The sequence below is a fragment of the Enhydra lutris genome, unplaced genomic scaffold (assembly GCF_002288905.1).
Source record: "Enhydra lutris kenyoni isolate GAN:26980312 unplaced genomic scaffold, ASM228890v2 scaffoldscaffold6, whole genome shotgun sequence".
In the NCBI taxonomy this organism is placed as follows: domain Eukaryota; kingdom Metazoa; phylum Chordata; class Mammalia; order Carnivora; family Mustelidae; genus Enhydra; species Enhydra lutris.
In genome coordinates this window covers 12,010,621-12,038,155 of record NW_019154090.1, presented here as the reverse complement: position 1 = coordinate 12,038,155, position 27,535 = coordinate 12,010,621, and the positions used below count along the sequence as shown (strand labels likewise).

At 45.5% G+C, this 27,535-nt stretch overlaps 1 protein-coding gene across 2 annotated transcripts in view; it reads left to right on the top strand.

The window, feature by feature from the left end:
* LOC111141359 (ADP ribosylation factor guanine nucleotide exchange factor 2) overlaps positions 1-27,535 on the top strand; it is a 100,433-nt gene that overhangs the window by 31,306 nt on the left and 41,592 nt on the right. For both annotated transcript variants that reach the window (XM_022493838.1, XM_022493837.1), the window contains exons 7-23: positions 1,887-1,955; positions 3,502-3,653; positions 6,476-6,606; positions 7,705-7,939; positions 9,047-9,146; positions 9,890-10,029; positions 12,063-12,171; positions 12,822-12,996; positions 15,474-15,585; positions 16,097-16,302; positions 19,792-19,876; positions 19,976-20,147; positions 20,735-20,886; positions 21,962-22,090; positions 23,133-23,291; positions 26,093-26,240; positions 27,389-27,488. In XM_022493838.1, coding sequence (XP_022349546.1) covers positions 1,887-1,955; positions 3,502-3,653; positions 6,476-6,606; positions 7,705-7,939; positions 9,047-9,146; positions 9,890-10,029; positions 12,063-12,171; positions 12,822-12,996; positions 15,474-15,585; positions 16,097-16,302; positions 19,792-19,876; positions 19,976-20,147; positions 20,735-20,886; positions 21,962-22,090; positions 23,133-23,291; positions 26,093-26,240; positions 27,389-27,488 — 2,374 coding nt within the window. The remainder of the gene's footprint in view (positions 1-1,886; positions 1,956-3,501; positions 3,654-6,475; positions 6,607-7,704; positions 7,940-9,046; positions 9,147-9,889; positions 10,030-12,062; positions 12,172-12,821; positions 12,997-15,473; positions 15,586-16,096; positions 16,303-19,791; positions 19,877-19,975; positions 20,148-20,734; positions 20,887-21,961; positions 22,091-23,132; positions 23,292-26,092; positions 26,241-27,388; positions 27,489-27,535) is intronic.

The following is a 27,535-nucleotide window of genomic DNA, read 5'->3' as shown; positions in this document are numbered from 1 at the left end:
GTGTTCTCACCACAGACAAGAAAGGAAGATAATGGTAACCGTGTGAGGGGACAGAGTGTTAATTAGCTTGATTGTGGTGACCATTTCACAGTGTGATTTGTATACATATACATACATCACATCATCGAGTCGTGCCCCCTAAGTATATACAAGTCTCACTTGTCTATGATACCGCCGTAAAGCTGGGTCCGGGGAAGCAGTGCACAGGCTAGAGAGTGCCTACCTGCAGGCCCGGTATACCCGGCAGGCTCCGCCTTACAGCCTCTGTTGCCCCTCCCCCAGCGTGCAGCTCCCACCCCACCCCCCCACGCCCCCAGTGACATGCATTCAGCATGCTGGCATTGCTCAGGTGATGGAATGTATGGTAGAGATGGGCAGCTGCCATCATCATTGTATGACATCGTGGTATCGGAGAATGCCGGACCTGGAAGGGAACTTGGGAATACCTTGTCACATGTAGAGAAGATGGTTTTAGGCAGCTCGTTTGCTAAACAGTGTTTATTTAAATAGTGACACATTGGGGTGCCTGGGTGGCTCAGTGGGTTAAAGCCTCTGCCTTCCGCTCAGGTCGTGATCCCGGGGTCCTGGGATCGAGCCCCGAGTTGGGCTCTCTGCTCGGCTGGGAGCCTGTTTCCTTCTCTCTCTGCCTGTTTGTGATCTCTGTCTGTCAAATAAATAAATAAAATCTTTTTTAAAAAAATAAATATTGACACATTGATTTTAACATACGTTCAGAAAATGTAATTGGCTTATGAATCCTCTGGTCCTTTGAATGGTCTTGCCTGAGGTGAGTGAGTGTGAGGAGCAGTGGTAACTGTACATGTGTGACGTACCGATACTTGTGACAGCGAAAACAGCAAACATGACGAAGGTGGCCTGAGAGCACCTGAAACGTGCTCACACACCCATCTATTCTAAACCACGTTGTTTAGACGAAAGATGGGGGAGCAGGAGATTGTAACCGTGGCCGCTGGCTTTTTTTTTTTTTTCCCCGAGTTCTTTTCCGCCCTCTAAGAAAAGCGTGCAACATCCATATCTTCCATGGAGATTGACTTACCCATCTAAATAGTTATGGTGGTTTTACTTGCCAGTCGTACCTCAGTGAAGCTTGGGGGTGGGTGGCAAATAAATAGTTTGGGGGGGGGTCAGCTGCTCCGTGGAAATGAAAATACTTTGTACTGCTCTCCAGGACCTTGTGGATCAAACACAGAACTCATAAAAATAGGGACTTGACCAGAAGGCCTTACTGAATTCAAAAAGAATTTGCAGGCTTATTTTGGTTCGGTTTAATGTGGTGGCCTTTTTGGTCAATGGGATGTTTGAGAAATCACTCATGTTGATTCCTAAAAGTCTAGTCCAAGAGCGTTGACTCGTTCTCCCAAAACAACTGGTGCCGAAGCTCTCCCACTTAAGCAGTTAACCGCTGACAGAACAGTTCAATTTAAAATGTAGTAAATCCTCAGTTACCACATTAGACGTCTCATGCTGAGTTCTGGGTGGTTCTGAGTGCAAAGGAAGCGAAGCAACAGGAGACATGTCACTTCCCGAGGCCCTGGGGTGCCCAAGGTGAAGGCACAAGAGAAAGCTCCATCTTTTGTTCTGCTGAGAAGCATAGCTGGGTAAAATCCAGCTCCTGCGTCCAGCGCCGGGGTGGTGGAGAGGGCTTTAGCAAGGAAGAGCAATCCACAGAGGGAAACTCAAAGTCATAGCAGATGCTGTCTAAGAGTTTCCAGATTGCACAGGTCTTGTTTTCTTTTGGCATAATGAGATTGGGCTTCGGAGAGGACTTGTTTGCCCCTTTGCCTCCTGAGATGTGACCTCCTTCTCCCCCTTTGGTTTCCTGGGGAATACCCACATGTTCGTGTTTGTGTCTTTTGGTTGTGTAGGGACTGATGACGGGGCCCAGGAGGTGGTGAAGGAGATCTTAGAAGATGTGGTCACATCTGCTGTTAAAGGTAAGAACCAAGAACCCAGCCTCTCCTCCTCCTCACTGCTCCAAAAAAGTCCTTGGCCAGATAATTTTAGTGGCGGAATGCCAACCCCCAGTGAAGTCATAGAAACTGAGTCTGCTTGTATCTGCCTGTCTTCCCTGTGAGATTCAGAAAAATCTGAAAAGGATATTTCTAAATATCTAAAAAGGTATCTTTTTAGTCATTAATTTTATTCTCATTGGGCCTGGGTTCAAGCAGTCTGACGATGCTAGAATTGGGTGTTTCACATGGAAGACAAAGGCCACTCCCAGATATATCCAGCTTTTTCCAGGAGTGGCTGTGAATCCTGAGGTGGTGTCCATTGCTACTGAATGTTCATGGCTAGCCACTGATGTGTCAAGGGGACAGTCCCCACGTCAGCAGGTATCAGATGCACAGAGAAGCTTTGTCCATTTTCTTAGACTTCATTCATAGCTCCCTCGGTTTTATGGTGTGGTTTCAGTGGAACGAAACTTGTAGAGCTCAGAATGACTATTGGAAGAGTTTTTTGTTGTTGTTTTTGCCCAAAATCTCAGGTAAATGGCTGTGTGTTGAATACTTGACTCCAGTGGCAATAAACCATTAATGGGTCTAAAATCGTTAATTTAGCAGAGAGTTACAATCAGTGTTTCTTTCTTTCTTTCTTTCTTTTTTTAAGATTTCATTTATTTATTTGAGAGAGAGCACAAACAGGTAGGGCGGAGGGAGAGGAAGAAGCAGGCTCCCCGCTGAGCAGGGAACCTGATGTGGGACTTGATCCCAGGACCCTGAAATCATGACCTGAGCCAAAGGCAGATGCTTAACCGACAGAGCCAACCAGGAGCCCCAGGGGTCATGATTTTTACAATGTATTTCTTACTGTGGGTGACAGTCTGAGAAGTTTGACCCACTGCTCTAAGCCCTATTCTTTTGTTCATTTAGGTTACCACCAATCTGTATTCATAGATTTCATTATTTATTTAATGTAGAATTATATAAAATTACTTAATAGAATGTAGAAATGTATGTCCTGGTACCAATGTCTTTAAAATAGAATAACTTTAATTCTTTGTCTTTCCCTTTTTCACACGGCTTCCAGGAAGCTCAGGTCTACTTTGTTTTTTTCCTCCTTGTGACTGAGGTCTTCTGTCGTAACTGCCAACTCTTTTCATTTATATGGCTCTTCTCTAACCCCTATATCAGTAGCATTTTAAAAAAATCTGTGCTTTCCATGCTGAGCTGTTTCTAAGCTTTTCCAGAAGTGGACAGGGGTAGGCAGGGCTGCTGTATTGCTCATTTCTAGAGGCACCACTGACATGGCCTGCAGTGTGAATGAAACCTCTGGGGTGTGTGGGTAGTAGACACATGTAAAGCCTAAACACCACTTTGGTTAAGCCTTTCTCAGTATTATTATGTCAGTCTCCTAGGGTGGTAGCAAAGGGAGAGGGGAAAAAGTAGGAGCTAGAAGATGATATGAGTAACTGCTCCCTGGTGTCAGAGCTTTTGGGATGAGGACTAACTTGGTGATGATTTTTTGCACCTGTGTTTTAAGAAGCAGCACAGAAGCGCGGCCTGACAGAACCCGAGCAGGTCCTGGGTGAACTGGAGTGCCAGGAAGGTGCTGTTCCCCCAGCAGCTGATGAAAATTCCCAGACCAACGGGATAGCAGACGACAGGCAGTCCTTGTCGTCAGCAGATAATCTGGTATGTTGGTGATTCTCCTCTTATACAGACCCGTTTGGATTTTTACTTTTTTAGAAGATGCACTAGCAGAAGCAGCAAGTGAAAACCAGCAGACCTTACTCAGTCAGTCACACAGTCCTTGCCTCAAGTGCTTTGTATTAGTAGGTGACATTCTTGGAATGGTGTATATAGCATTGTTACTAAACCCTGTTTATTACTAACCTTTGTTACTAACCTTGTTTATTCAGACTTTTAAAAACTTAGATTTCCTGGCCTTTCTCTTTTCTCTCATATACATTCATTATAGAAGAATCAGAAAATAGAGAGAAGGAAAAATAGGGAAATAAAAGTCATCCATAATCCCCTAACCTAGAGATAACCCTTGTTAACTATTACTTATATCTTTCTAGATTTTTCTCTCCCTCTCATTTTTTTCGACTTAAATATAATCACATGATATACTGCTGTTTTGCTGTATAAAGCTGCAAAAGCAGGTTTGCTTTTGAAACTTAGTGTATATTACAAATATCCTTTCAGACCCATAGATGTGTCTGCCACATTATTTTTTTTAAATAGCTTTGTTGTTTTCTTGAAAATGCTATATATAAACATTCAAAACAGGGAGAAAGATGATGTTAACATCCCACTTGAACCCACTCTCTCTACCTTTTCACGGGTGTTTCTCAGCCTTTTGCATTATCAGCGCCCAACCCCCCAGCCTTTTTATATACTTCTTTTCCTAATACACCATCCCCTTTCATGAATTTAAAGCCACTGATAAACTGGATATCTATTTATGATTATACGTGTACCTGTACTTTATACATACAAAGAATAAGATTTTTTCCACCCCCAACTCCCCTACCCCTCCACCAAGAACCAATACCTGACCCTGTCTCAGTGTGTTTGGGTTGCCGCAACAGAATACCATAGATTGGGTGGCTTATAAATGATACAAATTTATCTCTCACAGTTCTGGACGCTGGGAAGTCCCAAGATAAAGGTATCAGCAGTTTTGGTGTCTGGTGAGGGCCTGTTTCCTGATTCACAAAATGGCTGTCTTTTTTTTTTTTTTTTTTTTTAAAGATTTATTTATTTATTTATTTATTTGATAGAGATTAGTAGATAGATAGTAGATAGAGATAGTAGTCAGAGAAGCAGGCAGAGAGAGAGGAGGAAGCAGGCTCCCCATGTGGAAGCAGAGAGCCCCATGTGGGGCTTGATCCCAGGACCCTGAGACCATGACCTGAGCCAAAGGCAAAGGCTTTAACCCACTGAGCCACCCAGGCCCCCAAGTGGCTGTCTTCTTAAGGACACTAATACCATTCACGAGGACTCCTCTCTCTTAAGCCCCACTTCCAGATGCCATCACTTTGAGGGTTAGATGTCAGCCTGTGAATGGAGGTGGAGGGAGCATAAGCATTCAGTCTGTAGCAGTCCCCATGGAATTATGTCATCCCCATTAAGAAAGTCCTTACAGATGTACTCCAGTCCGCATAAAGGACTCTTGCCTTTTGTACTAGGCTGTGACTTGCTTTGTTTACTCAACACCGTTTTATGGGCATCTTTCCACATCAGTACATACTGTTTCAGTGGTCATGTAAAATTCTGTCCTGTAGATTGCCATAATCTCTTTTGCCAATTCCCTGTTAGGTTTTTATGTTACTGCATTTTTTTTTAATCACGAGAAATAGTTCTATAATGAGCATCCTTATAGATAAATCTTGTGCACATCCTTAATTCTTTCTTTAGGATAAATTCCTACAAGTGATATTGCTGGGTCACGAGTTGGAAGCTTTCAGGCTTCTGTTCCTTAACATCACATTAGCCTGCTGGGAAGGTAATGCTTGAATCTCTGCCCACTTGTAGGCAATCAGTGCTCATTTCCCCATTCCCTCATTAAAATTGAGCAATAACCTTCATTCCAAATTTTGGTGGTCTGATGGGAGAAAGATCCCGCCGTAATAATTAGTAGTAACATTATTTAGGTTAATCTGTCATTTGCGTTTCTTGGTGAATTGCTTATTCATGTTTTTTTTTTGCCTGCTTTTCATTTGGGTGGAAGGTTTCTGTAATTTCCTTAATGAATTATAAGAACTTTTTGTATGTCGAGCATACTAGTCTTTTTCATACGTTACAGATTTTTTATTTTTTAAAGCAGCTTACTTTTTTAGTTAAAGAAGTGTATTTTCAAATGCCTGTTGTTTTCCCCCCATCTATCCTGCAGTAGTGTTCTTAGAAATAGTGTTATCCAAACTAATATAATTAACTTGTACACGTGACCCTTAAATAACAGGGGGGCTAGGGGCAATGACACTCTCCTACCATGTGGCCGAAAATCTGCGTTTAACTTTTCACTCTCCCAGAACTTAACCACTGATAGCCTGCTATTGACCAGAAGCCTCACCAATAGCATACACAATTGATTGACACGTATTTCATGTACGTATTATATACTGTATTCTTAGAATAAAGTAGACTAGAGAAAAAATCACAAGGAAAAGAAAATCAATGTACATATCTAAGTGGCCCTGTGCAGTGCAAACCCGTGTTGTTCAAGGGTCAACTGTGTTTGTCTTAGATTTTTAATGGTTTAACATTTGCTCATTTATCATTTTAAGCCATCCATGCCCACTTTTGAAGAACAAGGAACAAGGTTTTAGAATTGCCAGAATGACTCCCCCATAGCTCCTGTTTTGGCATATTGTCCCCTCCCCCACATTCCTCACTTCCCCATTGAATAACAGAATTTTAAATTTCCATGAAATAATTACATTCTTTATTTTTGAAAAATAATTTTGTTTTGACCCCTTAATTTTTCTCTTACTTGTTTCTAACCTCAGGAATCAGATGCACAGGGACATCAAGTGGCTGCTAGGTTCTCTCACATTCTGCAGAAGGACGCCTTCCTGGTGTTTCGCTCCCTTTGCAAGCTGTCCATGAAACCCCTTGCTGAAGGCCCCCCAGATCCAAAGTAAGCAGACACCAGTTCTTGGCCGTGTATGACCGAGATGACTCAGGAGGATGTTGGGGGTTCCGAGATACCCCAGTGCCCTGTTCCTTGATTGGTGTGAATGCAGGAATTTACAGTTTTCAGACTCCTGCTGTCCCTACAGCCCTTTTATAATAGATTGTCTCTGTGTCCACACCAACCAAGATTTTGCCCAGTGTTACTTTCCTTGGCTTATATACGAGAAAGTGTTACTATACTGAACGTGTTACTCTCTTTTTCCCGACTGACGAATTTAATCTGATGCAGGGTGGGCAGGGGCAGGATGGGTACAAACCTCACTTCCCTGCCCTGCTGAGAAACCTCTGCTCCATGGGTACAGGTTTAAGCCCCAGGTGCAACCCAGAGAAGCCAAACCTTGCTTCGTAGTGAGCCAGTTACTGCAGAACCGGTAGGGCTATGGAGCCAGAGAGCTGCTTTCACTCCTGGCTCGCTTGAAAGCGCCTCCACAGCTGTAGGCGTTACCGAACCTCATCTGAAAAGTGGGGATGTGGGAAATTGCCTTACAGGGTCCATGACATGAAGTGGTATCAGCGCATCCTGAGTGTGGGGCCTGGCACTTCATGAGTTTTATTGTCCTTGTTCTTGTTAGTCGCTAACAATAATCCTCAACTCTCCTGTTGAGATATGACCGTTAAGGAGATGATTCAGGAACATTTCCTTCTTTCCAGGCCTGTGGGTGAATAAAGAGCACTGTTTCTGTTTGTCCCCAGAGTGAGAGGACGCAGGGGTTAGTCTCACATGTGTGATGTAAAGTAACTGTAGTTGCAGAACCCGTAAGTTTATGCTTACTCTGCTCCCCCTACATCCCCTGTTTTATGTCAGGGAGAGGAAAAGGATAGTGAGAGTGGGCAGCTCTTGTCCTCACGGGCTTACAGTTCCCCGGAGGACCCACCTCATGCCATCTGCCCTCATGCTCTTGGCATATAGATGCCAGTGCCAATTCTTAACTCATTGGCTCTCAGAAAACTCAGCTCGCTGGTAGAGGAGTGAGGCCTTCTCAAGAAATGCACTCTTTAAAATGGAATCTTCTAGCACTGTCGCTGTCTTTCCCTTTGCCAGATCCCACGAGCTGCGCTCCAAAGTGGTTTCCCTGCAGCTGCTCCTGTCCGTCCTGCAGAACGCTGGCCCGGTCTTCAGGACTCATGAGATGTTCATCAACGCGATCAAGCAGTATCTTTGTGTGGCGTTGTCCAAAAATGGCGTCTCTTCAGTGCCTGATGTCTTTGAACTCTCTCTTGCCATTTTTCTTACTCTTCTTTCAAACTTCAAAATGCACTTGAAAATGCAAATAGAGGTATGGACTCCACAATGATTTGGGGGGTTCTTTTTGTTTTGTTTTGTTTTTTTTTTGTATAGTGTTTATACACAAAGAGTTAAATCCTGGTGACATAGTCATCAGGAACTAGACTTACACGGTCCACTTGCTGGCACCCCAGAGTGAGAGACTACCTTTTCCTAAAAGTTCCTGCCCCCAGATGTGAGGTGCCTTTCTTTTTTTTTTTTTTTTTTTAATTAATTTTTTAATTTTTTTATAAACATATAATGTATTTTTATCCCCAGGGGTACAGGTCTGTGAATCGCCAGGTTTACACATTTCACAGCACTCACCATAGCGCATACCCTCCCCAATGTCCATATCCCCACCCCCCCTCTCCCGACCCTCCTCCCCCCAGCAGCCCTCAGTCTATTTTTTGAGATTGAGTCTTTTGTGGTTTGTCTCCCTCCCGATCCCATCTTCTTTCATTTTTTCTTTTCTACCCCCCAACCCCCCATGTTGCATCACAGGGAGATCATATGATAGTTGTCTTTCTCCGATTGACTTACTTCACTCAGCATAATACCCTCTAGTTCCATCCACGTCGTTGCAAATGGCAAGATTTCATTTCTTTTGATGGCTGAGGTGCCTTTCATTTTAACCCAAAGTTTAAATCGAATGACCCAAGGGCTAGTCTCTGTCCCCTGAACATGTGTGTTTAGCCTGTACATTGTTTGAAGTAATCTGATTTAGTTGGCAAATTGGGAGGTCACTTTCATTTTACATGACAGTCCAGATCTCTGGTTTCTCTCAAAACAGTAACGCTAGTCCTCGTCTTGGCCTGACAGCTCTTGCTGGTTGCTGAGGGGCTCCTCTAGTGGGGCTCCATCCTCCGGTTGCTGTGGTCCTGCCCGGCTAGCTGTTCCCCCGGGAGGCCAGGGTTCCGACGTGCCTCAGCAGTGCGTGCGCGGGTGTGTGTGTGTGTGTGTTTGTGTGTGTGTGTGTGTGTGTGTACGCGCTGCTCCTTTACTTCTCCCCAGGCTCCCTCCCTCGTTGGAGCTGCCTGGTCCACTACAGCCTTTGGGGTTTTTGAGCCCCAATTTAAACGGTATTAATTGGTGTCCCCTTTGTCTCTGTGTCATGTAGGTCTTTTTCAAAGAGATTTTCCTGAACATTTTAGAAACATCAACAAGTTCTTTTGAGCACAGGTGGATGGTCATTCAGACTTTGACAAGGATCTGTGCAGGTATTTTCACTCTGAGGGTGCTCATCCATTGACTTACCCAGAAATGCTTTTCCAAAATCCAGATTGAGACCTTTACCTCCTGCTTTTAGAGTTTTAATGTTGTGCTGGGAAAGCCTCACCTGAAAGCCTAATGCTAACCATTAGTGGGACATCTAGTCCCACTCCTCTTCTCCTTTAGAGGATGACCAGCTCCGTCTGGTTGACCTGGACCTTGTGGTCTTCGCACAGAAAGTCCCACACCCTGGGAAGCCCCCTGCTCCTGCAAAACCAGGATACATGGTCACTCCACCTACAAACTGAACACTTTGTCAGTCACAGGGTCCAAGGTGTTAGTGCTGCCAGCCCTTGATTGAATCCCAAGGTCAATTCGGATTTGCCTTATCACCATACAGTTGTGTGGCTGGTTACCAAGCCTCCCACTTGTCTGTCATCAGACATAATTCCACAAGTGACACAACTTTAAGAGGTGGATCAGACAATTGTTATCCCTTTCTTATGAGGAAGAGAGCTTTGGAGAGGCAGAGTAAGCTGCTCGAGAGTCAGTGAGTGCCGAGGCAGGTGACAGAAGAGGGCCTCCTCAGGCTTGTAGTACATCTGACACACATTTCCTGAGGGATTCGTGTCTACCTGAGTCAGTGATTCACTGGGAAGCAGTTTTGAAGAAAGAATCTAATTTAATAAGAAAATGTAACTGCTGTGTCTGTTGGATCATAATTTCTAATACCTCTGTGTTATTTTCCAAGACGCCCAGTGTGTTGTAGATATTTATGTCAACTACGACTGTGATTTAAATGCTGCTAACATTTTTGAGCGCCTTGTGAATGATTTATCCAAAATCGCTCAGGGAAGAAGTGGACACGAGCTAGGAATGACTCCTCTGCAGGTAAAAACACTGAAAACACCCATTTATGTGTGTGTGTGTGTGTGGGTGTGTGTGTGTGTGTGTGTGTAAGATTTTTTTATTTATTCATTTGAGAGAACAGGAGCACAAGCAGGGGGAGGGTCAGAGGGAGAGGGAGGAGCAGACTCCCTGCTGAGCATGGAAGCCTGATGCAGGGCTCCATTCCCAGAACCTGGGATCATGACCTGAGCAGAAAGCAGCCGCTTAAACTTAAAGTGCATTTGCTTCACGGTGTCTGGGTGGCTCATTCGATTAGGGGTCTGACTCTTACTGGCTCAGGTCTTGATCTGAAGGTTGTGAGTTCAAACCCTGCGATAGGCTCCATGCCCAGCGTGGATTTTTATTTTTAAGGATCCATTTGAGAAAAATAATAATAAAGTGCATTCATCTCCATAAACGTTTATTGAGCGCCACTGTGTGCCAGGCCGGCGCTGTCCTTGGTGCTAGAACACAGCAGTGAACAAAATGCAGTGCCCATGAATGTGTACAACTGTTGTGGTCAGCAACGGAGGAGTAAGCCACAGAGAAGAATAAAGCACTGATAAAGGAGGGCTAGAAATGGTGCTGTCATTTTTAACGGGGTCACAGAGGTAGTCTTTCTGAGAAGGTGACATTTGAGCCGAGACCTGTAGGAAGTCAGTTCACTCAGTCACCTTTCCAAAGCTTGTATGAAAACAGGCTCCTAGGCTCCAGTAAGGCAAAGGAAGTTGTCTCTTATCCAGTTGCCTCATTAGAGTGCCCACACAGAGAAGAGGATCTTAAACTAAGGTTTCTGAAGGAACTGGTCAGAAGGTCTGTGAGCTGCCTGGCATTATGTGTAGAATTTTGGTGGATGGCCATTTTCCCTAGAAGGTCCGTGGCTGTATTAGATTCACAGAGAGATCTGTGCCACCATAGGTGCTGTTTTGAGTAGAAAATATTTGCATTTCTTTAGATTATCTGTGATTCATGTTCAATTTTTTAAGAAATGCTACTTTTTAAAAAATTAGTATTTTTATTTGTAGAGGAAGCCTTAAAATGTAATGCATTTGTGAGTGTTTGAAGAGGAAGAATGTGTCCAGAATCACTCATTTGTTGCATGATGGAAAATTCTTTTCTCTTTTTTTGGGGGGGGTGTTACTGGTTAAGATATATATTTATTTGAGAGTGTACACATGTGCATATGCGCAAGGGGAGGAAGGGGCAGAGGGGGAGCAAGAGGGAGGAAGAGAATCCCAAGGAGACTCTGTACTGAGCGCTGAGCCTGATGTGGGACTGTATCTCATGACCCCGAGATCAGGACCTGAGCTGAAACCAACCGTTGGATGCTTAACCAACCGTGCCACTCAGGCGACTCAACCCTATTGGTTTATTAAAAAGGAAAGTGACAGGTGTTTTTTTAAAATTATATAAGCAGTGAATATCATCCTTTCAAAAATGCATCCGGGGCACCTGGATGGCTCAGTAGGTAGAGGATGCAACTCTTTTTTTTTTTTTTTTTTTAAGATTTTATTTATTTATTTGACAGAGAGATCACAAGTAGGCAGAGAGGCAGGCAGGGGGGGCAGTGTGAAGCAGGCTCCCCACCAAGCAGAGAGCCTGATGTGGGGCTCGATCCCAGGACCCTGAGATCATGACCCTAGCCGAAGGTAGAGGCCTACCCCACTGAGCCACCCAGGCGCCCAGAGCGTGCAGCTCTTGATCTTGGAGTCGTGAGTTCAAGCCCAGTGTTGGGCATAGACGTTTACATTAAAAAAAAAAAAAATTCCAGATAACACTGTTCCTTTTAGGAAAGCACACATCTCCTGTTTTTCTACTAAGGTATTTGTAATGAACAGCTTTAGAGATTTTCAGGGTTTTTGCAATGAGCCCTTAATACTTAGGTCACCTGTTAACTTTTCCTTAGGTTCTCTGCTTAATAGCACTGACTGTCAGTGATTATCTTGGTATTGTCCCAGAATTCCCTAATAGTCCTGTAGATTTCTGCACTCAGTTTATCTGTTAAGTCTCTGTGCCATGTCCCTTCTGTCCTTCAGGAGCTCAGTCTGAGGAAGAAAGGTTTGGAGTGCCTCGTGTCCATTCTCAAGTGCATGGTGGAATGGAGCAAAGACCTGTATGTGAATCCCAACCACCAGACCAGCCTCGGTGAGAGGGCTTGCCACACCATTACCTCCATTCACAATAGGACTGTTGGGAAAGTCATCTTTGTGTTACTGTCTTAAAATTAGCAAAACTCTGTAGTTTGCTGAATGCCTTAAAGCTTCCGCTTTTAAATTCATCTGGAATTTGGGGAGAATAGTATGAGTTGTGCTCTGATGTCATATTCCCAAATGGAGAAACAGTTCTGATTTTTTTTTTTAGTAGTCTCTTCTTCCCTCACCACCTTGAAGCACCACCTTTATGATATGCCAGATTTCCCTGTGTAAGTCTGTTTCTGAATTTTCTGTTCCATTCTATGGATTTGTCTGTTCTTGCACCAATACCACACTTTTCAGATGCCTTGAGTTCCTTAGTGAGTCTGATACCTGTTAAGGCAGGTCTTCCTATTCATTGTTCTTCAAGTGTCCTGATGGTTTTTACACTTCTGTTCTTTCGTGTGAATTTTAGAATTAGCTCATCAAGTCCCACAAAAAAGTAAATTTTTGAGTGATGTCAAGGTTTCATGCTCATGACTCTTAAAGGACAAACTTTATCGTTACAGGTCTGGAAAAGGGAACCAGAGAGCCCGACCTGAGCTCAGGTGCGTCTGTGTCCCATCTGTTGATTTGGTTCCCTTTGCTCTTATGTCATTGCAGGTCAGGAGAGGCCCACAGATCAGGAACTGGGGGATGGGAAAGGCCTTGACATGGCAAGACGGAGCAGTGTGACGTCCATGGAGTCCACGGGGACCCAGGTGGCTGTCCAGGATGATCCGGAGCAGTTTGAGGTCATCAAACAACAAAAGGAGATTATCGAACATGGCATCGAGCTGTGAGTACGGCTGCTACTCCAGCCGAATCTCTTGGGGCCTCTGACAAAGCCACATCTTCTCTGGGAACCTGGGACTGACTTCACTAGGGGAAGGACTGTTACAAAAGGCCCGTGCTGGCACTCGCAGCCAAGCCAGACTGAGCCAGCCAGAGTGAGAGAGTGGGAGAAGGAGAGGCAGTTTGAGATTAGAATTTAATAGCTTTGTATAGTTGATGCCTGGTCTTTTTATTTTTATTTTACCTAATGCAAGAAATTAAACCAATTTAGAAAATAAAGAAAAGTATGAAGCAAGTATGTTTAATCACTCATGTAATTATTACCTAAAGGAAATCACCATTGGTAACTTTTTTCCAACTATATCTTATGAACAGTTCCAACATACAGAAGAATGAACTCTTGCCATATTAGTGTTATCTATGTATAATTTTTTCTGAACCATTTGAAAGTAATCTGCTCTCATCATAATACCTCAGTTGTGTATCTTGGAAAAATGACATTCTCTCATAAGCGCATCATCATTACAGGTATTAGTAAATCTTAATGTGTTTCTTTCCAGTCTTTTTTTTTTTTTTAAGATTTTATTTATTCATTTGTCACAGACAGAGATCACAAGTAGGCAGAGAGGCAGGCAGAGAGAGAGGGTGAAGCAGGCTCCCCGCTGAGCAGAGAGCTGGATGTGGGGCTCGATCCCAGGACCCTGAGATCATGACCTGAGCCGAAGGCAGAGGCTTTAACCCACTAAGCCACCCAGGTGCCCCTCTTTCCAGTCTTTTACACACAGAAATATGTAAACTCAGTCTCATATCCTGTCCAACTTCTTAATGATTAGTTGACTTAGTAAATTCAGTTTGTTTAAAAAGCTTATGTTACAGTACTTATTAATTGAAGTGTTGATCTCATTTCTACTCTCCCCAGCCCTTTATCACCCCCAGTCTAGTCTCCCCGCAGGAGCTAATCTTTTAAAAACTTAAATCGGGTCTTATCACTCCGCCGCCAAAAATCATTCCAGGTTTCCCTCTCCTCATCATAGCCTTATCTGGCCTCCACCCCCACCCCCCCACCCCAATGACCTCATCTCCTGCCAGTACCCGAGTCACACTGTGCACTTCAGTCCCTTGAACACCTTGAGCTCCTCTCACCATAGTGCCCTCTGCTTGGAACACTCCTGGGTCTTTTTCCTCCCTCAGGCTTGGCAAAACCTCTCTTCCTCAAGGAGGCCTTCTGTAGCCACCTGTCTGCAGGCTGCTCTTGCTCGCACCTGATCCATGTCCTTCCTGCATGTCTTTCGCCCCAGCACATAGCGTCCTCCAGTGCAGGACCTGGTAAATGGCACATTGAACTTATCCATAGTGGAGTATGCCTACCTTTAACAGGAAATACAAACAGTACTTAAGCCCTGTTAAAGGAAATCCCAACACAGATGGTCTAGGGCTGTTATACTGGCTCTCAGGGACGTCAAAGATCCAGACTGTTTACTTTTTCCTCCTTTGCCATCCTTTTTTTTTTTTTTTAAAGCGTTGGAGGGCAGAGAGAGAGAATCTTAAGCACGCTCCACACCCAGCAGAGAGCCCGACACGGGGCTCAGTCTCATCCTAGAATTGTGACCTGAGCCAAAATCAAGAATCAGATGCTTAACCAGCTGAGCCAGCCAGGAGCCCCTCTCTTTCACCATCCTTAACACGGTTTTCACTTTCAGCATTGCCTCATGGTCTAAGGTGATTGCTAGAGCACCAGCCATCACACATACACTAACGAATAAAGGGGAAAGTACAAAAGGAATATACCTCCCAGCGAAGCCAGCTTTGTTACTAAGGATCCTGCCTAGAAGTACCCATTACCATTTCTGCTCAAACATCACAGGCCAGAACTTTATCACGTGGCCATACTTTTTTTTTTTTTTTTTTAATTTATTTATTTGACAGAGAGAGAGAGAGAGAGAGATCACAAGTAGGCAGAGAGGCAGGCAGAGAGAGGAGGAAGCAGGCTCACCGCTGAGCAGAGAGCCCAATGCGGGGCTCGATCCCAGGACCCTGAGATCATGACCTGAGCCGAAGGCAGAGGCTTAACCCACTGAACCACCCAGGTGCCCCACGTGGCCATACTTTAAGGAAGTATGAAAACACTTCCTTAGAGCACTGATACCTACCTCAAGAGCACTGATCTTAGTTTGGTTGGGAGTTAAGTATAATTTTTTTTAAGGCAGGAAAATGTAGCTTTTAATCTGGGGCGTTGTGTGCCTGGGTGAACATCTAGAGCTCTGTTAGTGTTGGAGAGGAGGTGAACAGATGTTTGCGGATGGCCATCAGACTCTGCTGTAGCTAGGTCAGAAACTGAAGGTGAAATTCAGAGAAGCTGGCAAGACATACAGGACCTTCCTGAGCTGATAGCTGATGACTTGTTCATGCCTCAAAGGCTAGCTTTTTCTGTCCTCCAGATTTTGAAATAAGTAACCCATGTCCTGTCTCTTCCTGAAACAGTTTCAACAAGAAACCCAAGAGAGGCATCCAGTTTCTCCAGGAGCAAGGCATGCTGGGAACATCAGTTGAAGACATAGCCCAATTCCTGCATCAGGAGGAGCGCCTTGATTCTGTAAGGCTGGGGGTTGGACACTTGCGTGTTGGTTTTATCAGGTGATTCCGAGATGCTCCCTAGCTTTAACCTAAAGCCTGGTTGACGCCGAGTGCAGCGGCTATTGTCCACACCCCGGTCATAGCAGTCCTACTTACTCCTTCGGCCAGCATCGCGAAAAACTCCTAAGAGCCTGTTGTGTACTTGCTAGAACAGTGTCAGAGCTTGAAGTGTCCCCTGACTGCTAGAAACTTCTGGCTGCCTGTCTGCAGCTAACCTCCCTCCTGAGTGTGTCCCATCATTCTTTCATCTTTACGTCTCCTGTGCCGCCTCCTCCTATTCTGAGACAGGATAGACCGAGCCTGGAATGGGTGGGTGGGTGGGCAGGCTTGGAGTCTCAGCTTTTCTAGCAGGCCAGCCTCTTCTCAGTGTTGAGAGCAGTGCGTTCTGCCTCCTCACTCTGTCTGAAGTGTGTTTTACTGTTGGTTCACATATGACAGTTTCTAGACATGAGTGGGTGTATATGTTTCAGACCCAAGTAGGTGATTTTCTGGGAGACAGCACAAGGTTCAACAAGGAAGTGATGTATGCCTATGTGGATCAACTTGACTTCTGCGAAAAGGAATTTGTCTCAGCCCTGCGGACGTTTCTAGAAGGTTTCCGTCTGCCTGGGGAAGCCCAGAAGATTGATCGATTAATGGAGAAATTTGCTGCGAGATACATAGAATGCAACCAGGGGTGAGCACTGTGTCGATGTCCTTTCCATGTCATCTTTTTGCCTACCTCAGAGCACTGATCTTAATTTGGTTGGGAGTTGAGTTTAATCGTTCTAAATCTGCACCAAACAAGTAAATTTTCTGTTACAATGTGCCTGACACTGCTGAGGGATTATCTCAGGTAAGACCTCACAGCTTCTGTTGTGTCCCCTTTCTGCAGTCAAGGCAATTGAGAATCAGAGAGGCTAAGTAACTTGTCCATGTTCATACAGGTAGAGCCCATGCTATCTTGATAAGAGTAATTTTATGAGTTGAGAAGAGGCCCTTGGGCTCCTCTTTCTTAATTAAGAACAGCTCCTTGATTTAACATATGGGGTAGATCTCAAGGATTTGGGTTTTTCTTTGGTTAGATACTGATGAACAGGTTCCAGAAATGGCTACATAATAATATAATAAAACCCGCCTAAGTGCATGATTTCATCTTAGGTCCTCTTTTGGTGGGTCCATCATGTTTTTTGTTTGCTTGTTTGTTTGTTTAATATTTTATTTGTCAGAGAGTGAGAGTGAGCGAGCACAAGCAAGGCAGCAGCAGGCAGAGGGAGAAGCAGGCTCCTTGCCGAGCAGGGAGTCCAATGCGGGACTCGATCCCAGGACCCCGGGATCATGACCTGAGCTAAAGGCAGATGTCTAACCGACTGAGCCACCCAGGCATCCCATGTTTTTGTAGGAAGTGGAAATTAAAAAGCTAACCTTTATTAGACATCCCCTGGGGCACCTGAGTGGCACAGTAAATTGAGCATCTGACTCTTGGTTTCAACACAGGTTGTGGTCTCAGGTTCATGCGATCAAGCCACGTGTCAGGCTCTGTACTCAGCGGGAAGTCTGCTTAAGACTGTTCCTCCTTTTGGCCCTCCTCCCCTATGCGTGTGCATGCACATGCTCTCTCTGTCTAAACGAAATAAATCCTCAAACAAAAAACAAAAAAACGTATTTCCTGTATGTCAGCCATGCCATGGGTTTTACATACATTTCATTTAATTAATGGTAAGCCTGGGAGTGGTGTGTCCATTTTTTTGGAGTGGAAATTGAGGTTCTGGGAGATTGAGCAACCCGCCAGAGTTAATCAGCTGGTTAAGTAGCAGAGCAGGGTTGAATATGGATTGTCTGACTCAAAAGCTCACACTCTTTCCCCTAGGCATGAAGTGAAGAGTGTCTGAGTGTACTGCGAACATGATGTGGCAATTTTTTTTTTAATTTTATTTATTTATTTGACAGAGATTACAAGTAGGCAGAGAGGCAGACGGGGGGTGGGGGGAAGAGGCTCCCCACTGAGCAGAGAGCCGATGTGGGGCTCGATCCCAGGACCCTGAGATCATGACTTGAGCCGAAGGCAGAGGCTTAACCCTCTGAGCCACCCAGGTGCCCCGATGTGGAGATTTTTTTTTTTTTAAGATTTTATTTATTTATTTGACAGACAGAGATCACAGGTAGGCAGAGAGGCAGGCAGAGAGAGAGTATGGATTGTCTGACTCAAAAGCTCACACTCTTTCCCCTAGGCATGAAGTGAAGAGTGTCTGAGTGTACTGCGAACATGATGTGGCAATTTTTTTTTTTTATTTTATTTATTTATTTGACAGAGATTACAAGTAGGCAGAGAGGCAGACGGGGGGGTGGGGGGAAGAGGCTCCCCACTGAGCAGAGAGCCGATGTGGGGCTCGATCCCAGGACCCTGAGATCATGACTTGAGCCGAAGGCAGAGGCTTAACCCTCTGAGCCACCCAGGTGCCCCGATGTGGAGATTTTTTTTTTTTTAAGATTTTATTTATTTATTTGACAGACAGAGATCACAGGTAGGCAGAGAGGCAGGCAGAGAGAGAGGGGGAAGCAGGCTCCCTGCTGAGCAGAGAGCCTGATGCAGGGCTCGATCCCAGGACTCTGGGATCATGACCTGAGCCGAAGGCAGAGGCTTTAACCCACTGAGCCACCCAGGCGCCCCCCGATGTGGAAATTTTTAATAACAGTTTGCCTCCCCGGTCAACTTGATTTTCATATTAATTGGTTCTGCTCCTCCAGGTGCACAGTGAGCTGTTCCCATTAGATGCGTGGTCAGCAGAGCAGCATCTGGTCACTGACCCAGTAGACGTTAGAATGTGCTGTGAAGGCAGAGGAGAAGTTCTGGGGACCTTGGTCTGTTTCTCTCAATGGCTAAACATGTTAGATTGTTTCATGTTAGAATTCAGACCTTTTGTTACGTTCTTCAGAGTTTCTCCCTTTCCTTCCTAGGATGGTTTGGACAGACCAGTTTTTGTAGCTTTAGATCCACATATTTCGAGGCTGTGTAGCCACACATTTGTATCTTTTCCTGCCTAGGCAAAAAAAGTCAGACTTCACCAGCATATTATGTAGAACAAGATAAATATTTTTCTTCAAATTTCTGCTGTTCAGTATTGCAGTGGGTAATGTAAGCTGTAAATAATGAATAACTGAACAGTAGTTTTCTCTCTCTCTCTCTCTCTCTCTCTCTCTCTTTTTTTTTTTTTTTTAAGTAATACCTGCTCCCAGCATGGGGCTTGAACCTACAAAGCACAGGATCAAGAGTCACACGCTCTACTGACTGAGCCGGCCAGGTGCCATGAACAGCAGTTTTTATCCTCTTTCTCCCCAGGGCCCAGCACAAAGTAGATGCTCTCAGGAATAGGACCAGGGTGAGGCAGGTGAAGCACAAGGGTGCAGACTGTCCGGCGGCCTCACCATCATGGTCAGAGTGAGGGTCTCTGCATTTTGTCTCCGGGTGCCTCGCTTGCCACACCCTAATCCAGGGTTCTGGCTGTACCTTGAGAATCTTCTTTAAAACTTGACTTAAGAGGCTCCTGGGTGGCTCAGTGGGTTAAAGCCTCTGCCTTCGGCTCCAGTCATGATCCCAGGGTCCTGGGATCGAGCCCTGCATCAGGCTCTCTGCTCAGCGGGAAGCCTGCCTCCTCCTCTCTCTCTCTCTCTCTCTCTCTGCCTACTTGTGATCTCTGTCAAATAAATAAATAAAATCTTTTAAAAAAATAATAATAAAAATAAAACTTGACTTAAGGGGCAGGCACCTGGGTGGCTCAGTGGGTTAAAGCCTCTGCCTTCTGCTCAGGTCATGGTCCCGGGGTCCTGGGATCAAGCCCCTCGTCGGGCTCTCTGCTCAGCAGGGAGCCTGCTTCCCCAGCCTCTCTCTCTGCCTGCCTCTCTGCCTACTTGTGATCTCTGTCTGTCAAATAAATAAAATCTTAAAAAAATAATAATAAAACTTGACTTAAAACTGCTTTGTTCAAAGAAACCTAAAACCTGACACAATTTCTTAATTAGCTTTTTCTATACTTAAGGACATTAGTTACTCTTCAGTGGTGCTAAAAGCGTGAACACTCTTGACTAGTTTGGCAACACGTGGAACAGTCGGCCTGTTTTCAGTGCAGCGTGTCTCCATTGGCCTCTTCCCAGTGCATGTTCTTACATCTGGAACCTTCTCTTCCAGGCAAACCCTGTTTGCTAGTGCTGACACTGCATATGTCCTAGCGTACTCAATTATCATGCTAACCACCGACTTGCACAGCCCTCAGGTAAAATATTTTAACGATTGATACGATGTAGTAGCTAAATGAGTTTTATTTGGGCCATTGGATGTTTTCTGGATGGCTTTTAATTTTTTTAAATTTCAGGTAAAAAACAAAATGACAAAAGAACAATACATTAAAATGAATCGGGGTATCAACGATAGTAAAGATCTCCCGGAAGAATATCTCTCGAGCATCTATGAAGAAATAGAAGGCAAGAAAATTGCCATGAAAGAAACAAAGGAGCATACGATCGCAACCAAATCTGCTAAGCAGAGTAAGGTCTACTGACAAATTATTCCTATTAATCCTAATGTTTAAGTGTATCAGATCGCATGATTAAGTCCCCTGATGATTAATTTGCATATCTGGATATCTGAATAGTTAATGTGTTTAAATCAGTGTGATTATGTTGATTTTCTCATAACCATCTTGCTAGATTTGTGATTAGCTACAAGAAGGTATTTAAAATGAGTAATCTGAGAGCTAAATTATCCCACTCAGTGTTCTTAAAACTGCTTTAATGCCAGTGGTGATGGTGCCAACCTTGAGAATTCTATGGGGGAAGGCCCGTGACACTCTTGGCTTCAGCAGAGCACAGAGACTGAGAGCACAGGCTGCAGAGCCACACTGGCTGGGATCAAGTCCCACCTCCAATCCTTACTGGGTGTGTGTCCCTGGTCAAGGAGCTGAGCCTTTCTGTCCTCATTTCCCCCTTCAGTAAAACGGTACTGTTGGGAACACATGGAGGGGCTCAGGAAGATTTGTGACTTAACCAATGTAAATCTTTTAAAATCATGCCTAGCCCACAGCGAGCGCTCAGTGGGTATCAGCAGCTGCTATTAGACTCTCATTTTTCTGTAGGCGTAGCTAGTGAAAAACAGAGACGGCTGCTGTACAACCTGGAGATGGAGCAGATGGCCAGAACGGCCAAAGCGCTGATGGAGGCCGTGAGCCACGCCAAGGCCCCGTTCACCAGTGCCACTCACTTGGACCATGTCCGCCCGATGTTCAAAGTGAGTATCCTGAGAAGCCAGGACATGGCTCGGCCTGACTCTGCAGGGAGCGGGCTAGAAGCCAACCAGTGACTCTGTAATGGTGAAGAGGTGGAGGAGAGGAAAGGTCAGGTCTGGGTGCTTCTGTCTGAACACAACTTGAGTCCTTCCCAGAAGCCCTTTGATGGTGTGGGGAGTGTGCCAGCATGGGCCCCACAGTCAGAATGGCTGGTTTGCATCCTGCCTTTGCCACCTTGTAGCTCTGTGACCTTGGTCAGCTTACTCAGCCTCTCTCTGTGTTCCTCATCTGTAAAATGGGATAAGCACAGGGTTGCTATCAGGGCTGCTGGGGGGGGGACTAAATGAATTAAGAGTCATTCAGGGTAAAGAGATAGTTTCATTTTGATCTCTCACCTCCGTGGCCTCCGGGTGAGTTTACCAGATGAAACTAGTTGGAGGTAAAAAGACAATATCCTGAAGTGTCTCTTTTTTTAAAGTCTAGAACAGATACGTGCCTTATAGACATAAGGCGTAATTTTTCTCTAAGGTATTTTTGTAGTAGCTGTCAATATCCTGTTAGTTGAGCACTTCTAGATTCTTGTGAACCTTTTATTTCCAGGGCATTCACAAGAAAATTGGAGGAAAACTAAAGTCTAAATAATTTGAATTAGGAGCTTTTCAAAAAACTATAGAGTATGAGTTGTGTGTAGGTTTTATTCTGTGTGCCAGCCTAACGGGCACTGCCTGCCCAATACACTGTGCGAGAACCGTTCTCCTGCCCTGAGTAGACTTCTCAGGGAGTGGGCTCACCTGTTGATGAGTGATGTCTGCCACGAATGCACGTAGACGTGGTGGTGGCACACTCCCCACGTATTTCTCTTCCTTCCTTTTGAACCATACGTGTAGTGAGGAGTGTATCTGTAGTGATACCTCTGACAACAGTTGAGGAATCATTTTATATTGTGAACGGCGTAGATTGAAATCAAAATAGCAGTGAACTTGGCGTGCTGGCTGTGTTCATAACTAACAGCGTCGCCTCTGAGTGCTTTCTCCGTGCTGAAACCCTAGACATGACGGAACCCTCACTTCCTTTCAGCTGGTGTGGACGCCGCTGTTGGCAGCCTATAGCATCGGACTGCAGAACTGTGATGATACGGAGGTGGCCTCCCTGTGTTTGGAGGGCATCCGATGTGCAATCCGGATTGCCTGCATCTTTGGAATGCAGGTGGGTGGAAGTTAGCAAGGCTCCAGAGAGCCTGGTGGGCTGTGTTCTTTCAGATTTGGCAAAACTTAGAAACTATCAGACACTTCCAATTAGCCAAAAAGTCTCAGCAAACTACCTTCTCATGCCTGCTGAGAAGAAGCCCACAGATTTATGCTGACAACAGGCTCATTAGGGGGAAAACTGGAGATTTGGATTGTAACCCTCCTCAGTGGGTAGGTGGGGTCTAAGCCACTTGATTGGATTCGACAAACAGACTTCCTATCCGCCTGCCTAATTAGCCTGCCCTTGTGCTAAAATATTACTTTTCCTTTTAAGATCAGTTTTTATTATAATGCCCTTCATTTCCAAGTCTTCTCTTGGGAAAACAATTTACTACAAAATGAGTATGTCTGTAAACCTTTGCATCTTGAAAAAATTCAAACAACTAATCATTTGAGAATTGAGTACAATTCTCAAACTTACCAGTTAGGAGGCTGTCAGTCCCACCCATCATTTCCGAAGTAAGAACTTGCACCCATTTATTTTGAAAAACTCGAATGTTCTATTCCTGTGTATTTTACAGTTAGACATTTTCTTCTGTACCAAGCTCCCAGGCTAGGACATCAGACAGTCTGGCTTGCCAAACCTAGCCCTGCTGCTTCTTTAGCCACATGACATTGGCCCAGCCAACTCCTCTCTAAGACACCCTTGGTCCCTTTTCTGTAGAGTTGAGGAAATAGGCCTACCTTGCAGGGTTGTTGGAGAAACTAGAGTGTATGTGGCACTCTTAACATTCAACAGATTCCTCTCCTACTCCCTCCAGAGGGAAGGGAACATGGAACTTTTAAGTCTGAGGTCAGGTGCAAAGGAGAGAGCCAGCTTTCAGCCACGTGGCGCACAGGGATGTTGGGTAGCAGGAAGACGCCAGCACGGAAGAACTGGCACGTTGCTCTGTGTACAGACGGTATCAGGAGCCCCGTGCACACACAGGCGCGTGGACGTGCCAGCTGGCATGCTAAGGGTGGCACCTCAGCACGCTCTCCTGGTTGGGTTTCTGTTGCAGCTGGAACGAGATGCTTATGTTCAGGCTCTTGCTCGCTTCTCCCTGCTGACGGCCAGCTCCAGCATCACAGAAATGAAGCAGAAAAACATCGACACCATAAAGACGCTCATAACAGTGGCGCACACCGATGGCAACTACCTTGGGAACTCCTGGCACGAGGTGCATTTCCTTTGGAAACCCTGGTCAATGCCTTTTGTTAGTTAGGAGAACTCCCAGCATTCTCCTCATTCAGTGTCCATCTTCTGTCTTGGGTCGGTTCCAGTTCTGCAACTAGAGTCAAGTCTCGCTTTAACTCTGGGTTTTCCTTTATCCACAAATACCTCACGTCTCTGAAAGTCAGCTTCTGGGCCCGTGGTGGGTGCGTTCAGATGCTTCCATGTCACAAGAGCGCAACCGCCACCAGCTCCGGTTGGCACGAGTTTGCTTTTGCAACAGATTTCCTTCCACTGCCCCAAGCCCTTGGGCTCCTCCTGGGAGCTCGTAATGTCCCTGGGGGCCTGATCTCTTTCCTAATCATACCTGAAAAGGATAAGGAAGAGTGTTAAAAATCCCGCGTGATAGAATTATGCAGATTTATTTTCTGCTTTTTTCCCTTAAATTACATTACCTGATTTCTCTGGTGTCTGCACATATTGCTGCTTCTTGCTTTAGAGAGAAAAACTGTAAGAGTAGAGGTGAGTGTGCATAGTGGTGGGGACTATGGGCACCTAGAGGGGACGTGGCTGCCTCCTCCCCCATGGGGTCAAGTCCTTAAGGGGGAAGGCTGGACTGCTGCGGTCCGGTGTGGGTTTGCAGCTCTGCCTGCCTGTGTGGTATACAGGTCCCATGCGGGCTGCACCTTCGTGGGGTTGCCATGAGGTGAAAGGAGGTCCTGTCCAGGGCCCAGAACTGCATTTGGCAGGTGGTGAGGACTCGGTAGGTGTTGGCCCTCCCCCTCCCGCTCATCACGGCATGTACCTTTGTCCCCTTTCACCCAGCCTTTCCTTCTTCCATTGCACCCTTGGAGTTTTCCATATTAGAAAAGGTGGGGTAGGGCAGGGGTAGGGAGGGATGGTCGGTTGGGTTTCGGTTTTTGTTTTTGTTCTTTAAGTTATCTCTGTGCCCAGGGTGGGGCTCAGACTCAGGACCCCAAGATCAAGAATCACATGTTCCACCAACTGAACCAGCCAGGAGCCATTTTGTTGTTGTTGTTGTTGTTGTTGCTTTGTTTTGTTTTTTGTTTTTTGTTTTTTTTTTTTTAACAATTTATTTTATTTTTTTTAAAGATTTTATTTATTTATTTGTCAGAGAGAGAGAGGGAGAGAGAGCAAGCACAGGCAGACAGAATGGCAGGCAGAGGCAGAGGGAGAAGCAGGCTCCCTGCTGAGCAAGGAGCCCGATGTGGGACTCGATCCCAGGACGCCGGGATCATGACCCAAGCCGAAGGCAGCTGCCCAACCAACTGAGCCACCCAGGCGTCCCGCTTTGTTTTGTTTTTAAGAAGTAATTTCCTGTTTTCTGAGGAGTCGCAGGACGTACTGAATGAGTAAATAGCTGCTTTCTCTCACAGAACTTTTTTTAACCTCAGAGGCACGATCTCAGTAGGGTTCCTGCTGGTTGCCAAGGATATAGCAGCACCCGGAAATGTTAAAATGAATTACCACCTATTTGATGGTCAGAAATCGGGCTGGAGCCAAGAAGTCCTTGGCTGCAGTTGTCGACATACTTGAGACGCTGGCCGTCCTCAGCTTCTGGAAGAGGGAGGGAGTTACTACGAGTTTACTGGTAATAATTTAGTAGGATCATCGTATGTGGAGCAATCAGGGCACGGCTCTGTCGGGTAGAATTAAGTGCCTTTCTCACTACCAAGCAGTACTCAGTGGTATAGTGGACTCCCATGCTCTGAGATCAGGTCGTAACGTCAGCATGAAAGGCAAAACCCAGCTTTAGTCAGAAGTTCCCATGAAAATCCCTTAAGAAGGGTTTACCTGGAGACCTCCATGCTGTCCCTCAGAAAGTTTCTGGCAACCAGTTTTTCCTCCAGTAGAAGTCAAGACCCATGTCTGTTTCTTCGGATAAACTCCTGTTGAGAAAAGGCTTGTGTGCAGGTATGTCTTCTCCACCCTAGAACCACCCCGTGGGCCCGGAAGCTACAATACTTTTTCAACTGCACACCCATTCCGGGACATGTTCTGATTCACTCAGTTAACCGAGTAATAATCACCAGCTATTTTAAGTGCTGGGGATTCAGCAGTGAACAAAACAGCATTGACGCCCTGTTGGTACTTAAGGCCGAGAGCAAGCAAATATATGGCATAAGGCCAAAAGTGGTAAGGGCTAAGGGGGGAAAAATATTGTGGCCAGGGAATGGTAGTAGAGAGGGTGTGCGTGCAATCTCGGGGCAGTCCAGGGAGGTCTCGGGGACACATGTCTGAGCTGGGAATCTAAGCAGGGAGTGAGCTGCGGGGAAGAGCGTAAGGAACAGCAAGTATAAAGGCTTTGGGGGTAGGAAAAGACGTGTCAAGTGAACGGAGCAGCTGGGAGGCTAGTATTTGCGTCTGAGGGGTGGAATAGAGAAGGGACAAGGGAGGCTGAGTAGACCAGATGGCGACTTACTGGGGAGCACGGTGGGTGGGATGCCCTGCTCCAGTCAGACAGCTTTTCTCTCTTTCTCGAGCGCTTATGACATTTGTATAATTAAACATCTCTATGGCATAACTGCATCGTACCCACTTTTCCTTTGGTCATTTTCTCTTCTACTTTTTAACAGTTTAAAAAAAAGATAGTGAAGTCTGTCTTCCAGGCCTGTAGTCAGTGGGTTGCCTCGCCAGGATTAGGAAAACCACCCTAAGACCCTCAGATTTCATTCTCACCTAAAAAGCCGTGTGTTTCAAAGAGCTCTCGAATGACTAAGATTGCAGTGACCTTTGCAGGCCGGAAACGGGAACTCACTTCTTCATGCCTGATGTCCTTTTCATTAGATCTTGAAGTGCATCAGCCAGCTGGAGCTCGCTCAGCTGATAGGAACCGGGGTGAAAACGCGCTACCTGTCTGGATCTGGGCGTGAAAGAGAAGGGAGCCTGAAGGGCCACACGTTGGCGGGAGAAGAGTTCATGGGCCTTGGCCTTGGTAAGACACCAGGCCCCACGGCTGGCCGTCGCGGAGTCACAAGTTAACCAGAATGAAATGCTTCCTGTCTCGCAGGACTGTCACGCAAACCAGCTCTTCCTTGTGTGCCCACTGACAGTATGTTTTTTAGTGGACGTGGAAGTGCTGCTTTGGCTCTCTTAACTGTGATTAAACTGTTGAGTAAATGCCTGTTTTATCAAAATCAGCAGGGTGCATTACTTTTCTTTCTGTGCATATTAAGTATATTGGGGGGAGAAGCCATTTACTTCAGAAAGGCTACCGCTTCAGTACCTAGTATTAGGGGAGTGGGGGTGTCTATCTCCAGATTTTGACAAGTAGACGCAGCGTCACTTCCATGTTCGTTATCTGGAAGGTAGAATGGTTTCTCCTTGAATCGAGAGGCTCCCGTTGGTGGGCTCTGACAGCAAATAAGACAAACAAATGTGCCTGGCCACATTCTAAGCACTTGGTTTACTCATTTTAACTCATTTAATTCTCTTAATCATGCAGTGAGATTGGCACTGTTGCCATCCTCATCTTGTGAATGAAGAAGGTGACGCTGGGCTGAAGTGACCGCACTGCAGGAAGTGACAGGGGCAGGTTTCCAACCCAGGGTGTCTCAGGGCAGAGGGCAGGCTCCTAGGTCCCAGGGACACTGACTGGAATAGTATAGAGTCGCGGTTAAGAGCACAGACCGTGTGAAAGGGGGAGGCTGTACTAGCAGCTGCTGCTTAGGTCACATGCAGGGATGGCTAGAGTGAGGTCCTGGAAAGCGCATGGGACGCTGAACAGGTATCGGCCATCCCATCTTCTAGAAGCTCTAAGTTGGTGCTGCTTAATTGTGTATTTGTTCTCTTAAATGTAGGCATTTGACACTGTAAAAATGAGCAAGACTATTAAGAAAGGGAGGTGGTTGGTACAAGCAAGGGAGCTCGTATTTTAAGAATAAGAATGTATTTCAAATGCCAAAGTCTACGTTTAATTTTATCCTGTCATCAGTTGAGGGTGTTTTTGTTTTGTTTTGTTGTGTTGTGCCTGCAAACCATTGTCTTCCGGCTCTTGTCTCTGCATACTGATGCCACAGAATACTTTGATCTAAGTACTTGACTGTTTCTGAAGCGATTCTGATTTTGCACATTGTGTTTCAGGTAATTTGGTGAGTGGTGGAGTGGATAAAAGACAGATGGCCAGCTTCCAGGAATCAGTTGGTGAGACCAGCTCACAGAGTGTGGTTGTAGCTGTAGACAGGTAATGATTTTGTTCTCCAGTGAAGCTGGACTGTCCAGGAGCTTGGC